The sequence below is a fragment of the Microchirus variegatus genome (genome assembly GCF_963457635.1).
Source record: "Microchirus variegatus genome assembly, chromosome: 7".
NCBI classification, from domain to species: Eukaryota; Metazoa; Chordata; class Actinopteri; order Pleuronectiformes; family Soleidae; genus Microchirus; species Microchirus variegatus.
In genome coordinates, this window is record NC_139808.1 from 14,677,873 (window position 1) to 14,693,958 (window position 16,086).

At 38.8% G+C, this 16,086-nt stretch overlaps 2 protein-coding genes across 2 annotated transcripts in view; both read right to left on the minus strand.

Annotated features, from left to right (window-relative positions):
• The window catches only part of LOC310929205 (copine-9-like), a gene marked incomplete at both ends in the record, with an annotated part of 119,376 nt that overhangs the window by 8,370 nt on the left and 94,920 nt on the right, over positions 1-16,086 (minus strand). The window contains 6 exons of the mRNA XM_083891927.1: positions 2,378-2,505; positions 10,974-11,155; positions 12,988-13,034; positions 15,095-15,156; positions 15,330-15,383; positions 15,526-15,601. Of these exons, the coding sequence (XP_083748053.1) occupies positions 2,378-2,505; positions 10,974-11,155; positions 12,988-13,034; positions 15,095-15,156; positions 15,330-15,383; positions 15,526-15,601 (549 nt within the window). The remainder of the gene's footprint in view (positions 1-2,377; positions 2,506-10,973; positions 11,156-12,987; positions 13,035-15,094; positions 15,157-15,329; positions 15,384-15,525; positions 15,602-16,086) is intronic.
• The window catches only part of mtmr14 (myotubularin related protein 14), a 123,732-nt gene continuing 122,032 nt past the window's right edge, over positions 14,387-16,086 (minus strand). Inside the window, exon 21 of the transcript XR_014592876.1 lies at positions 14,387-14,397. The gene's annotated coding sequence lies outside the window, so the exon portion shown is untranslated. The remainder of the gene's footprint in view (positions 14,398-16,086) is intronic.

Here is a 16,086-nt window from a genome sequence, read left to right on the forward strand (position 1 = left end):
GAATGGGGAGTTCATTTGGGGAAAAGGGGAAAAAAAGAAGAAGCAGAGGAAGTAGGTAGGAGACCTCCATAAAGAAGAGAGGGTGAGAAAGACAAACAACAATGTGGAGGAGGAGGAGGGGCAGCGTGGAGGCGTAGCAAGTCGGTGTAAGTGATGATGAAACAGAAGGGTAGAGTATACCTGACAATCAAAGAGACAAACATATACGAAGACATGAAAAGAAAGGAAAAGGTGACGAGGGATTTGTTCACTCGGATCTCTTTCTCTTTCAACAGATAGAGAAAAAAAAGTATTCTGAACCTCTTGAGCCCACATGGTTATCCAACCACAATCACACTCAGCTGGGACGTGGAGGTTATTGCTCAAAAAAAAAAACAGTAGCAGGTTTTAACCAGCAAGAACCCATTAACAGCAGCTGTACTGCAAAAACATTTTAGTTTAGTCCATAGGGCAACATGGGATATGAGGGTCCAGCAAGAACACACATTAAGCTATTCTGTTCCACTTGTATACTGAGGGAAGGTGGATAATAATTAAATATGAAAAATAAAGTAAAACACAAATGAAACATCAGACAGAAAAACGTTTGAATTGGAGAGCAGATGTAGGCAACAAGGTCATGTTTGTAAAATGGTAATATGGTTTGAAGCTGTTTATCACTAGATCCATCATTACAATAAATGACAATATCACAAATTGCTGCTATTATAACCATTGACAGATTCTGAGAAAACAGACCCCCTGGACAACATGTTTTGGACATTTTGTATCTCTACACCAGGAGATTTCCCTGCTGATTTTGGCTTCCCATCTCCACATGCCCCTTTACTGTTTCTGTGCAAAATAAGATGTATTACAAACATGGATTGTGATGTTTGCTGCGTTTCCTTTACATTCATAATTAGAAAAAGCACTAAACAGCGCAAATGTACACCAAGGTCGCTCCGTTTACTGGAGTGTCAACACACTCAAAACTCCAGCAAAAACATTATCTCCTTGCAGGGGTTACAACTGTAATAAATCAATATATAAGTTAACATAATAAGCGGTAAATATAGCAGAAAAAATACCCCAAAACTAACAACCAACATCCAAATGAGTCAAATACCTCAACCAGTAGGAACACCAGCCAAACACAACAGGGATAGAATCAAAAAGTCAACATTCAGATCACTCGGTTTTATGAAGCCTGTGTAAAATATTTTTTTTAGTTTAAATGAGCCGTATCTTTATTAGTGTACTGTTTGCTTCACGTCATTTCATACTTGAACTGCAATAAATGCCAGGCACCTCATTTGTTAATGTGCTGTATTTTAACTCACTGCCCAATTAGTCAAATTGATAAGTTCACTTGTCAGACTGATACATGAACACCTCAGTAATAAGTGCATCCAAAAAGATATGTGAGACAAAAGTTAATGATTAATGGTGATGCCACTTTGAAAACTCCACTTTATTTTACTGTACTGACTGAACTGTCTTCTGTTTACATTCATGATATGTGTACTGTACATAAACAGATGGTTCCACACGTGACACATGCATAGGAAACACATGGAAATTCTCATCTTTTACTTATGAGAGACATTATGTTTAAGTGAATCTGAAACTGTATGTGTGTCTGTGTTTGTGTGTGTCTTGCATGTAAACGCCTTTGTATGTGCACAGGTCATATTTGAGTTTTAGGTGTTTACATTATTCTGTTGATGAGCAAAGATTTCTCTTTAACAGCATCAAAGTAAGAGCATCCCTCCATTGTGACAATCCTCAGTACTGACTACTTTGAAAGATTGTTTTAGAGCTGAGACTTATTTTTGCCTTTCTGCTTGCATTAAGTTGGATTTAATAATGCTGTACGGAAGAGGATTAGGGCCACATACAAAATTTTATGAAAAAGCCATAATACAGAATTATGACTGTTTTCCAAGTTATTTCCTCTTCTGTTGCTACAGCATAGGTTTTGAGTTTTAATTCAGACAATTTTACCAGTTGATATCACCACATCGCTGCCCACACTGCTGGGTATGTCATGTCAGGTACGTAGCCTATGGTGTTACCATGGAGACATTGCACATATAGCCACCAAAGGTACCTTCAGTATACAGGCACAGTATACTCTATATCCATCCTGCCTATGGATGGGCATTTGGTTTTGATGGTTAGGAGGTAGGAAAAAGCCAATTCCAAACTGTACATATTGGACAGTACACTGAAATGTACTAACCATAACCCATAACCCTAACCCTTGTATGCATGGGTGGAATGTTTTCCATTTCAATGGAAATGGAGAGCAGAAAGTAAAGAAAGGGGCATAATGGATCCAAGTAAGGTTCTTCACAAGTAAGCAAGTGTCAGTGTGTGTGTGTGTGCATCTCACCGAGCCACCTGGTTGATGACAGGAGAGAAGTTGGTCGGGCCGTACAGCTGAACTGTTCGCAGGCTCTGGAAATAAGCCTCGAGCACACCTTCGATCCCCACACAGTTTGGGTTTTCTGCATTGGAATTCTATAAGAAGGAAAACAAACTCAGTGAGGAAAAAAAACCACTGAACCTATCAGAACAGACTGACTGGTCATCAACCTGTTTGTTTTTAGCTGATAAAACAAATCTAATGAAAACTGCTATTGGCATTTATACGCATTGATAAGTATGATTTCAAACCCTAACCTGAAACAGTCTCATACTGCCTTAAAATCTCTATACAGCGATTGGAAACCCATACTACTTCCGACAAGGCATTTTTTAAATTTCCAGATTGTGAAAAAAAAAAGAGAAAAAGTTGTTTTCACATTTGATTCAAACCTGCTTCTCACTCTTGATGCTCTTGTGTCTCTCTTAATACGACACAAACAACAACGTCAAAACCAGCCCTCGCAGCTAAGCCAGCCATGACTACATTGATCATTATTATTCTGTTATTAGTTTGTATTTAAAGGGACCATATTGTGCAAAATCAACTTTTTAATCTTTTTAGTAATGATATTTGGGACTCAGGGGGCCATACCAGTCCCCAAAATGTGAAAAAACAAGACTCAGTCATGTTTTAGTGGTTCCACTTAGTGTAAGTATAGGCGATAAAACATGCGATGTTTAAACCTCCCTCGGAATGACGACATAGCAAGCATTTCACCGTGAATGTTGGCACCCCGCCAGGCAGAGTACTTCACAGCTCTGTGAAATATGAGAGTGCAGGCGAGGGAGGAATAGTGGCTGCACAGTGATTTACACAAACTTCCAGCCTCAGAGGACTTGTGTCCAGTGGATATATTTTATTTATGAAAAAAATGTTCACAAGCTTCACAAGCCCTTTGTTGTTGATCGTGTATGTAAATTCCTATGCTAGAAAAACACCTTGAACGCACCAGTTACGTGCCGCTGCAGTAATGTGGCCTTTAGCGAGTGACGTGTGGACCAATAATATGAAGAGCACGCGTTTGAAAGCATTGCAGAAAGATGTAGATGTTGGCCTACATTTCTTCTCAACCAAACGCTACCTTTCTGTCGTGTTTCCACGTTCTCTCCTCATTATTGATCCACACACGTCACTTGCAGCTGCAGTAACACTGGTGCATTCAAGGTGTTTTTCTAGCATAGGAATTTACATACACGCTGCGCCGCATTAATCGTTTTTCTTCGATTCTAATGTTTTTATGATCGCGAGAAGCCAAAATCGTGGTCACTCTATGCATTACGGTGAAACGTAGTAACAACGGGTAAACGGACATTACTATGGGGTATATGGAGCGTGGGTTGTGATGACGCTGCATCACAATAGGTGATAAGTGGTGACAGTATGGCTGTGAATAGTAAAGCCCAATTTATACTTCTGCGTAAAGTGCTCTGCGTAGGTTACGCAGAGACTCTGCGTCGACACAGAGCCTGTCGAAGGCAATATTCGACAATATACAATATATAAGTGTCCGTCACTCCGTCAAGGGACAACGGAAACGGCAAGAGCTGCGATTGGTCCTCAGGACAGGCCGAGCGAAGCTGCTCTGTGCCGGCTCACAGTGCGCACCGTGCGTCCACAGACGCGGAGCTGACCCCCGCCGATAACGCCGCTGCCAAACTACAAATACGTCATATCTTGACACACGGCACATGTTTAGACTCTAAATGGCCAATTTCTCGCCTCAAATTATCTTAAAACTGCATTCCGTCACACAGAAAAGTGAGAAACGGCCACTGTTTCAACAACAACAGTCTTTCTCTCTCTTTCTCTCTCGACGCCATTGCTTACTGTAGCCAGAAGCACAACAACCTTGTGCAGTGACCCCTACTGATCGGGCGGGAAATTGCAGCGCGTGTCCGTCACCACGACACAGAAGTATAAAGGCTCGAGGCGTTGCCGTGGCGACGCAGTCGGATAACGCATTACGCAGTTGGAGTAGTATAATGTGGCCTTTAGTTAGATCGACACTCCCCTGGAAGCAGTGGGTGTGTGTTTACCTGGGTCTCATTCACATGTAAATGACCAGGCACAAAACCGAGCATTCTGAAAAGGGCTGTTTTGGCAGGGTTATTGAACTGCTATTGTGCTTCATCCTTATGATATTTTGACTAAAGCATGACACAGACATGTTCATAAGGGCATCAGGAACTAGTTTAATAGGGGTAATAGGGTATAATATGGGCTCTTTAAGGTTTTTTTTCTTTTGTTGTTGTTGTTAAGGGTTGTTAAGGGTGACATGGAGCATTATTTTGCTGGAAGTCTCTTTTAGAAGGTGGGTAAACTGTAGCACTAAAGGGACTTATAAATGGAATGATAAGTAACAATATTCATATGAACACATGAAGGTCTTGGCCTCACTCCCTGTTCCTTTTTGTACCTAGTTGCGCAAGATGATTGTATATTTGCACCAGTGATCTGCTGTACTGTGTTTACAGGTTGCTGTGGTTGAGTAGGCAAGACGGTTTTATTTATAAAGCACTTTTCATGCACACAGGTATGTTCAAGGTGCTGTGCACAAACATTTATAACCAACACAGAAGCAGAAATTTGTAAAAAGTCAAAATATTCAATCCATAGCAAAGCACTATTGTGGTGTGGATGGTTAAACTGAAGTGGAATAAAAAATATAACATACAGTTAGAATATTATTCAATGTTAATCACATTCCTTTTATCCAACCCCCTTTTTTTTTCAAACACTGGACACTGACTGTGTACAGCACCTCATACACAGCTACTACAAAAAAGAACAAAATAACTGGCCCTTTAATGAGTGAGTTGTTGTGACATGGAGAAAATGGAAGCCGTACAGGTTTTCGATCACAGCAGATTGCTCTAAAGATGGATGTTAAAGTTTGTTTGCTGAAAGTGATTGAAAACATATTTTTGGTTAATCTTTTCATTAATAAAAAGCCTTAATTTTCTTGGATCAATGCCTCAGTTTTATTGTTTACATATCATCAATCCTGCTCAAGCAGCAGCTGTAATAGTTTTTTGAAATATTGAAAAACATTTGATGAACGCAAAACATTTCGTTCATCAAATGTCCTCTGTGATGGCTGGATGAGCCAAAATGTCTCCAAATCATGTTGTATATGAAACCACATCACACACAAAGTTATGTTTAAAACGAATAAAATGAATAAATACTTAATCAAAGCGACCTCAGTTGTGTAGCTAATCAATTATTTTCAAATTTCTTGGTTTTCACATTTCTTGTACTTTTGTACTTGTATATGCCATATTGTTGTTGTTTTTTTGTGTCAACGTATAAGATGAAAACGTTGAGTAGAAATTGGGGAGGGTGTAAGACAAAGACAGCTTTGTCTGTTTGTTTACAGTCAAGGTCCCCGGTGGCTGTGTTGTGGTAAAGCTGGATTATCTTTGCATACTCAAGACTGCAGTGAAACACTGCTGAAAAATCCACCATGAATAAAGTACGTCTCCATGCACAAGGTGCACAACAAACCCTCTCTCACACAAAATTACTGAACTGAATTCTCAACTGTGCTTCATAAGAGAGGTATTTTCATTTAGATTATGATAATAATATGATTTCTTGGGGTTGGTAGTAGCAGGAAACAAAGTGGGCCATTCGAGACCAATTCAACTCTTAATGTCAGAGGATTTGTTGCAGATTTTTGTCATCATCTCACCACCTGTTGTTATTTAAAGAAGAAAGGCCCAGTAGATGACAGCTAGACAAGATGGAGGCAGTTAATCTGCTGTGGCAACTCCTAAAGGCTCAAAAGCTCAAACTGAGGACCACCTGAAAAATTGGCTGAGTGGTCAATTCACTGTGACCTTGAAAGCTTATACATTCCTGACCACATGTAATAAATAGTACAGTTTAGTTGTGTGTGGAATATCATTTTTGAGAGATCAGGTTGGTGCAACGGCACATAATGCTGACGCTTTATTAAACCACATGTCAGAGCTTCTTTTGCAGTAATTATTAGCATTATTATCGAGACAGAAGCCGCCGGCAGGTCTCTCTCCAAGATGACTTTATTATTTCCTATGAAGTTTTTGTTTAATGACATGGATTTCTCCAAATATCAAAAACAGATTAAAGCCAGCGTTAATTAAAGAAAAACAAAAAACAAACAAAAAAAACAGTGCAGCAGAAGCTCCTCATTAATCAGCGTCAAATAAACCTCATCAAAGACAAATATTTTATCTCATGTCCTCAAGAACAAGAGGCTGCGTCAAGGTACATTGACTCTTAATTTACTCGCAAGTGCTCAACACCGCGTGTGCTCATATGGTCTTTATAAGGACTTCATATACACTGTGCTGCTAGTTAATGAATGATTCTGACCCTTAATTAAACCAGGGCAGCAAAGTAAAGGAGCTTTGTGAACAACAACCAGCCTCCTCTTGAACACATGCCTCACCAAAACTCATGATCCGTCATACGTGACCCACGTGTTTGGTGATGAAGTACAAACATTTTACATGATGTTGATGAATTAAGATTGCTTGGCATGCTTCCAGCTATTTCAAAACAATACTTTCCTAATTAGAGTTGCCATATCACGACACAGTGGCGGGATTCGTCACACTGAGGTGAGCCCTAATTGGCAGAGCTAAATGAGCGGCTGCTCATATGGGAATGAACATCTCCACCGGCCAGATGTTAACGCACACGTGCACCTCTGACTTTTGACTGCGTGCTGTGGGAGCCAGCAGGGGGATCATGGGATTTGACAAACCTGATTAAAAACGACAGTTTCAGGTCAGAGATGCTCAGCCCACTTATGAAAAACCTGAGGCATTTCACCCACATAAAAAAGCTCTGGCCATATAAGCATCTTGTTTTAAAATAAATAAATAGCTCCTATTATTCTTATCCCACAGGGTTGGAACAGCACCAGGTTTTTATGTTCCTCTCCAACCCACCTCTCCCCTAATTTCTTCTACTGTGACTGTCAGCTATAACAGTCGATTGAAATTATAGCAGGTGCAAGTTTGTTTGTTTGTTTTTAATACATTTTGCTGCCTTGCTAATTGCTATTTTAGTCATCCTACGATGCCAAGCTACGCTGAGCAAAATCAAAATGTTTCCCTGTGCTGTTGTGTCTCTCTCATCTGTGTTATTACTCTGTCACTGTCATGCCATCAAATAAACGGAAAGATCTTCTCTTTTCATGTGCAGCATGATTCATTTTCTTCCTCCCACCCTTTGTTCCTCTCCACTGCCTCAGTCATGCACTTCACAGAAACACTCTACAATGCCTACAGCTTGTGGGATTGTGCAACCTTTTCTTTTATTGACTTTAGGGCTGAAACAATTACTCCATTAATAAATGAATTGTCAACTATTTTGACAAGCGATTTGAGTGTTATTAAAAAAATGTTTTCAGATTTTTCAGCTTCTTAAATGTGAACTTATAATGAATGACCATAAAAACTTTGTGACAGCATGGTCATTCTGGAACCTTCTGTGGAAAACAACTCAGATGCTAAGCTTTTCAAAGTTTTTAGGAATTGCAAACAACACAAATTATTATCTCATCATTAAAAGGGAAAAGGAAAAAGAAATGCTCACAATAGGTTGAGTTCTCTTCTAAATAAGCGCACATCTAATTTACAGGAGAATGTGCATATGTTTGAATATTTGGAGTTTGTTCACCAAAATAAGCAGAGGGAGTTGGTGCCAAATTTAAAGTCCAGGCCACTAAAGGATGAGAAGGGGCAACTTCTTGGCGACAATCACATAGCTATAGTGCTATGTGATTGATAACTTCTGGCTTGCGGTATATGTTATGTTTGCAGCAAGGTGCACAGCATGTATGTGTGTGTAAATGTGTGTGTTTATTCTTATTTATTTATTACTCGACCTCCGTTTTTACATCCGGTGCCTTGACAAATTTGTTGTATATTGCTTACATTTAAATAATAATAATAATAATAATGAAAAAATATAATAAATCTATCTATTGAAGACATATTAGCTTTATTTTTACTGTATTTGCTGCTGTGACACTGTAAATGTCATATCCTATTTCCTAAACCTATTAATTTTACACTAATTACCATTTACCTTTAAACCTAAGCCAGCTCTTCCACTTATGTCAAGTGTAAAAACCTTTATTTTAGATGTTTTCAGTTAACATTGCTATGACTTACACTTAATATTTTGTACAGCGTCATGTTTATTTATTTATTTTAAACAAGGTGAAACCAGCAGCACTAGCAGTCAATCACAGTGTCCATGCCCTCAATTCATGCTCTATTTAAATCTAAATGGGACCATAATTTACAAAATGGAAATCATGCTGTATTGAAGAAGAAGACATGTCACTAATGATTGAGATCAAAAACTGCTCAGGAAAATATTCACTGACATTATGAATCAAGCGAGAATCAGGCTAATTTTCTCATACATTTACATACAAACTGACTGGGTCATTTAGTCACCTTCAATGACCATAGAATAGAATAGAATAAAGGTTATACATTTTCTGCAATACAGTACATCTCCAAACTGGGAGATTACACCCGTATACAGACTAACACATATCTAACAAATGTATTTTTAGCTTTTTACTGCTGGTTTATCAGAACTGTTTCATTAAAAACCACCTGTCTGACGCGACAATAGAACATGTGGTTGATGGGTTTGAGGGCAAAAAAAAGCAATTAACTAAAACAGAATCAAACGCGTAGCAGGACAATCAGAACTTGAAGTCATTTAAAAACCAATTAGAGCAAATGGAAAAAAACAGTATCGGTTGAGACATTTTTCCAAAGTCATTGTCTGACATTTAAGGTGCTGTCACTCTAATGGATGGCTTTGTTGTTTTCTTCTTTCTTCTCTTTGATGCTTCTTTTTGCCTTGACTTGCCTCAGGTGTTTGATTGCATGTTTTCCTTCAGCCTTGACAAGAAACCAAAATGGGTGCAGGCTCTACATCAGTAGCCAGGGAGACCTTACATCTGACAGAGACATTTTACATGCAGTGGCAATAAATAAAACCAGTTAGCCAAAAAAAAGTTCATCTTTGCAAACTTGTTTCAAGGCTAAAGCACATTACTGCTGGAACTGGTGATTCCTGAATCCAAACTGAATATTGGAAAATGTCAGGCATTTGTAGTCTTGTAACGTTCAAGTCCCGGGTCCACATGTTAACTTCTCCTTCGTCTGCCTCCGTTTTAGCAGTGATGTTAATGTCTGCATTATTTATATGTAAAAGCCCCGTTTCTACCAAGTGGTATGGTTCAGTTCAATTTGGTATGTCACAGTTATTTGTGTTTCCATTGTCAAATACTGAGACGGGTTCATTTGTACCATCTCAGTTTTTGGCACTGCAGTCTGTTGGTCAATCGACACTTATGTGCGACAGCAAGGAAAATGTTTTTGCATGCAGTTTCCAGTCTTCTCTCAAACAAAGCTTTTCTTCTTGTGATAAACAGCCACATGCCAAGAGGAAACAACACAAAATGCTGGATGTCCCCCATTGTTACCCTTTATTTACTGCATGAATTTCTTCATCTTGGTGGAATGTATTGGCCAGCTACACTGTGTTGTTATTTATACATAAACTCTTACATAGAAAACAAACAACTAGAACAAGGAAACGCGATTATTATGTGTGACGGCCCCCTGCTGTTTTATGGCCTGCGTTGTGTGTTTGTGTGTCCCTCCCTTTCTGTCAGCAGGTATCTCAGTGGGCGGGGCTTGAAACCAGAAGTACCTGGCCAGTCTCCTGGAAGTTTTAAGAGCAGGCAGTCTCAGTCGTTCTCTCTCTCACACACCAGAAGGGCGTGATTATCATCCGTAGTCATTGTATTGTTTTGTTGGCTGCGGCCTGGTTTTTACACTTTACAACACTCTGCATTCATAAAACTAAAATGCTATAATAGTGTTTTTATGTACAAATGAAAATGGGCTATATTGCTGTGCAAATAACACACAATGACCAGCCATTTGTCGACAGACTTTCCTCACAAAATCCACACAGGACTGAGGCAGAAAAGGCTCTGCAGTGTTTCTGCAACGCTCTCAATCAAAAACTGGCTCCACCTTTCAGACAGTTCCTCCAATCATCATACAGAAGCCCAACGTAAGCGTACGCCCACTGCGCCATTGACTCTGAGAGAAGCTGAGCTTCTGTGGAAGTGACGATTTTGCCACATTTGTCCAATCACCGTTGAGCAGTGGAAAAAAACTATTCTGTGCTGTTCCTTTAAGTGGATTTAATACGGAGGCTGCTACGGGAATACGAAAATCACGTAAGGTGATACATCATCAGCTGATTCTGAACAGACTAGTGACACCTTTAATATTAAAATACTAAAGACATATTTGAAAACATTTTAGAGGAAGCTGAGTTTCCCTTGCTGTATTAGAGCAAAACTGCACTGTAATGCTAGGTGTAAACAAGACTTAAGACACATTGATCTTCATAATGTTTTTTTTGAGAACACTCAGTTGTTCTCAATTTCTTTTTTTTATGGTTCACAAATCCTGGTTTTACCTGTTCATTTGAGTGCAAAAGAGGCTTTGGTGACACTTACTAGTGGGAAGGCGTGGGAGATCTTGCCATCAGGAGGAAGTTTAGCTCCGAAGCCGTATGCTGGGAAGAGTTTGTCACTGTCGTAGTCCTGGATAATCTCTCCTACAGCTTTCAATGCCATGGCATATGCATTCATCTGATATGGACTCATGTAGTGCAGGGAAGTGGGCTGAGAGGGGTTACCTGCAGAGAGAAGTGCCACCCAAACAGAATAATCCTGATATCGTGACATATGGATAAAAAATGCATAAGCACTTATGGCAGTAGCATGATCTTATATTTTTAATTTAAATTATTGAGCTTATAGATAATTTATGAATTTGGTAAGTCAGCATTGCAACACATTAAATACAGTACATGTTTGTTTCCCAGTCAAAATACCTGCTCGTGCAGATCCAATCCTCTTCTCTGTGTAGTGAGTGCAGCATTATTCAAATCTCACAGTTCTAATTAGACTCAACTAATGCGCGTGTTGTGTTGCACTGCAGAAAATATTCATGAGAGAATTTTTTATATATTTGAAGTTGCCGTTATTTGTTTAGACACGTTTTCGAGGAGAAGCTGAAAGTTTTGATGGGGATGTGTTTGTTCAAAACTTTCTTCATTTTTCAAAACAATACCAGGGATCCCCAGTGAGGAAATGCAAGAAATTAATTCATGTCGGGTAACAGATTAATAAATAATATGTTCTGCATTCTGTCACAAAGGTTCCACATGATACTGGGAAATATTTTTAGAATCTCACCACAGGCAACAAAAACAACAACAAGACAAGACAAAATCTTTGGATGTCTGTCATGTTCTGTGTCTCTCTCCCCACATTTCTCTCTGCTTTGATTCTGGGAGATTCTGTGAAGTATTAGAGGTGTGCTACTTTCCCCTATTTTGATTGTTTCATTAAAAAAACGTATTATTATTTTTATTTACAGTCCTTTCAATTTAAACATGTGTGTTGAAATCGCCGAAATGTATGTTCATATCAATAACATGAAAATTCCACAATATCTGCTGCAAATGTTAATGTTTAATTCAATTATCACACCATAACACACACTACATTATCACCAGTGATATGGTTTCACTCTTACTCTTTACAGAGGTTGAGAACATATTATTCATATATCATATTATTAACATATTATTCAGATAAATAACATAGCACTTTATTATATATTATATTATAAGTATGGGGCTGTGGTCAAATGATGTATTTTGTTTAGGAAGGTTCTTAATTGAATGAAATAGCTTCACTGGTGGAGCCACATTTAACAATTTAACATTCGTCGTGAGGGAGGGAGCTGGAGTCAATCCCAGACACAGGGCGGGAGGTGGGGGTAAACTCTGGATAGGTCGCCAGTCGACCGCAGGGCCAACACAGAAGAACAGTCATTCACTCTCACACCTACGGGTAATCTAATTAACCTTTGCAAGTTTTTGGACTGCGGGAGGAAACCAGAGAAAACCCCCCCAACACACACTGGGAGAACACGCAAACTCCACACAGAGGTATCACGAAGCCTCAGTTGGAAACAGGTCATGAACAAACATGTAATGAAGTATAATTTGTCAGGTCAGGAAACTATATATAATGGCTCGTGCACAATTCATAATTTAACTCAAAAATACACAAATATTGCTTTTATACTTTTGTATAAATTCAAAATGTAGAATTTCTCAGTGCTTTTGATTAAAACAGAATGCCTTTCTTTAATTGTACATGTCCTGTACTAAGTTTCTCACCTCTTCTATTAATATGTTCATAAAAAAAGAAGTATATCATGAAAGTGGAAATACATTTTCCACACATCATGGCTTTCTTTTCTGAACTCTTTCTAACCCTGCTTTACTTTCCATCAGGGTCACAAAATAATGGTTATAAAAAGAGACTTTGCTGTCATGAACGTACGGTGACTTCATGCATAGACTCTGCAGGTGTCTGTGATTGTCAGATTTCTCATTTACAACACAAATGTGAACATTGCCTGCATGCACAAGGGAAAAGAAATCTCTCCTACCGTTGGATGCTGTGAAGTCTATGGCCACAGTGAAATTGAGTTGTGTCCTGGTGAGATAGAGGAAGCACATTATCAGTCAAAACAGAGTTAGGACTGTGTCGGTATCTTCAGATACATTTCTCTTCACAGATTGAGAAACTCAACAGCTCAATGTCACTGAAAACTTGCTATACCATTGTATACGTGCATAAACAAAGTCAGTATAAAATTGTAATCACTATTTTCACATTTTTCTTTTATTAACGTATTTACTTTTTCAAACCCTTCTACTTCTTACTGCAAGAGAAACATTATAAATATTTTTTTTTGTCTCAAAGTGTACTTAATGTATGTCCATGTAGTATAACAGCCTAATAAATACCTTGTGTGCTAGCTTTAAATCAATGTCTCTGTGGTTACAAAGAGGAATCAATGGTACAAATTCATCTTGAGAATAAGCTTTTCAAGGACGAAACAGAAGAGCGAAAGAAAGATAACTGAACTCATGTGACCCTAGTTTACACTACACAACTTTCAGCTCAAGGATCACCGAAGCGCCGCAGAGCATGAATACATGTTCGAACAACCATTCAAGAAGAAGGAAAAAAGAGCAATACTACATTAAAAAAAGATGGCGCACAGTGCTTCAATAAAAGATGAAAGTGAATGAACCGAGGAAGACACGGGTCTGTCTTTTCTCTTGAGTTCTTTCATGACATAATACTTACTATTCAGGGGCTGCTACTCGTGGTTAGGCCCAGTGTGACCGACATCATCAGTCACTTGTCACAACTGTAAGGCTCCCAATCACAAGGCAGCAACTTGCACATCTATTCTATGACTGTGAGCGTTGTTTAGTGTGAACTCAGCTGAGCTCTGATTAGTATATCACTACAAAAACAAACAATCAATAGCTTCTGTGATAATCACATTGCATAGCTGGCACTATGTGCGTTGCTGGCTCATTTGGACTAAAGTAGTCAACACAACTAATGACTACCTGCCTAAAGCTAATGCAAAAGCTAAAAACAAAAAGCAAGAGTGTGAACAACAGCTCCAATCAAGTGACACACACATATTTTAAGAACTAAACAGAGTAGTCGAAGTCAGGGGGGGGCAGATTTGGTAATGTGAAGATTCCTGGGGGACAATGGTCCCTTCAGACAGTAAAAGGTACATGCAAATAAAATTATATTTATATTGTCACAATTTTTTAACGTAACCAAATCCAAGCCATAAAAATGAGTGAACAAATGGAACAAAAAAAAAACTCAGCCTTTCTTTCACATCTGCAGTCAGATAACATAATAACATAAATTAATATTTACAGGTATATAATATACAAACCATGAATCTGTTTGTCACTGTTAGGATGCAAATCCTGGACTCTACTAACGCCTTACCAGCTGAGCTCATGTGGGCGACACACAACTCCCAATTATACTGTAGTTGTGTTTAAGATGTGTAAGCGGGATTGTTTTTACTCCCGGTGCAATACTTTTTACATGGTTTATATTTAAATATTTATCCTCTGTATATATAGAGAGCGTATTTGCACTTTCTTTTAACTGTTTTGTGTGAAATTTCTGCACTGAAAAGGAGAATCTCTCCAAATCTTGTCATACAGTGTATAATGACAATAAAGGGCATTCTGTTCTAATCTGTACTATCGTACCAAACCAAACTGAAGCCATGTGCCGTATAAAAAATGTGGACAATTTGGACATGTCTGGCATTTCTGCTCATCGCTCTCCTTCATACAGCAACAGTTCTCCATTTTTATATATCATCAAGGACGTTGGAGGAATCTCAGGCAAGATTTCCTGACATTGCCTCACATAAATGTTTCAGTCTAATTCATACAATTTATTTCCTCTCAAGCAAGTGACTTACATTGTGACAGAAGCAAACTTTGTCTTTGTCACACTGACTGTGTGTAAAATGTGCTATTTTATGATGTAATCTTCATGCAAAACACTATTGTTCTTACACGGCTTCTCACAGACAGTCATTATGAAAGCTGCGTTTTTCCATGTGACACTTGTAATTAGTACTGTATATTATGCACACAGTAACTTTACTACATCACATCTGCGCGAATAATTTATTGAAGAGCCTGAGCTCTTACCCTCCTCTGATGAAATCGACAAATGTGCACTCAGACTCCACTTTGAAGGACAGCAGGGTCACCTTGAAGACAGAGAGAGAGAGGAAACATCAGAGAGCAGTGGAGAGGGGGACAGAGATGGAGGGGGCTCATGGAGAAACAACATCCGTTTACTGCTCTGAAATGTCACTGCTGCTGAGTCATGTCCATGAAAGAGGTGACAGCTGCTGATGAAACACACACCAACAGTTCTTACCGTCCCTGAGTTGATGTATTTCTTCTTCCTGCCTTTCTTTTTCGGATTCAAAACCTTTGACCACAAGACAGGAAACAAGAAATGAGTTGTTGAACTGATGTGTTGTGAAGCCACGTACTGCATGATTATTTTCCTGAGGCTGCATCCTGATCATTATGTAAAACGAAGAGGACATTTTTTTTACATCACACTTTACCTCATAGACGTTGAACTGGCTTTGGCCTCTGGACAGTTCTCTGTAGCTGGTGGTGAACTCGCCGATGAAGTCGTGACTGTAAGAAAATTGGGGGAAAAGAGTGTCTCCATACTGTTTACACCACTGTTTAGTTTGTAGCAGATAAGAATCAAACATGTAGTGTAAAGTGTCGGTGACTGCAAAGATTTCTGATGACAAGTCAGCATGTCAGACGGACGCACAATGATTCTCTGACTTCTGAAACTCAGTCGTATGCCAGCTTCCTCTGGTGATACTTAAATCAGAAATACTGTTCTACTGTATATACAGGGGTATGTGATCGGAGTGGAGCTGAGGAATTTGAATGCACCAAATAACTAAATAAATAATAATAATAGTAATTAGCCACCTTATATCCCACTCCATCTTAATCTAATTTCACTATACCATTTCCTATAATATACACTACTGTAGTTCATGCTACAGTGATATTCTACCATGAAAGCAGGGCATTTAAGTAGAAGGATGCAATTCCTTTATCTCAAACAAGAGCTAACAACAGTGGTGGCAATACCACAACAA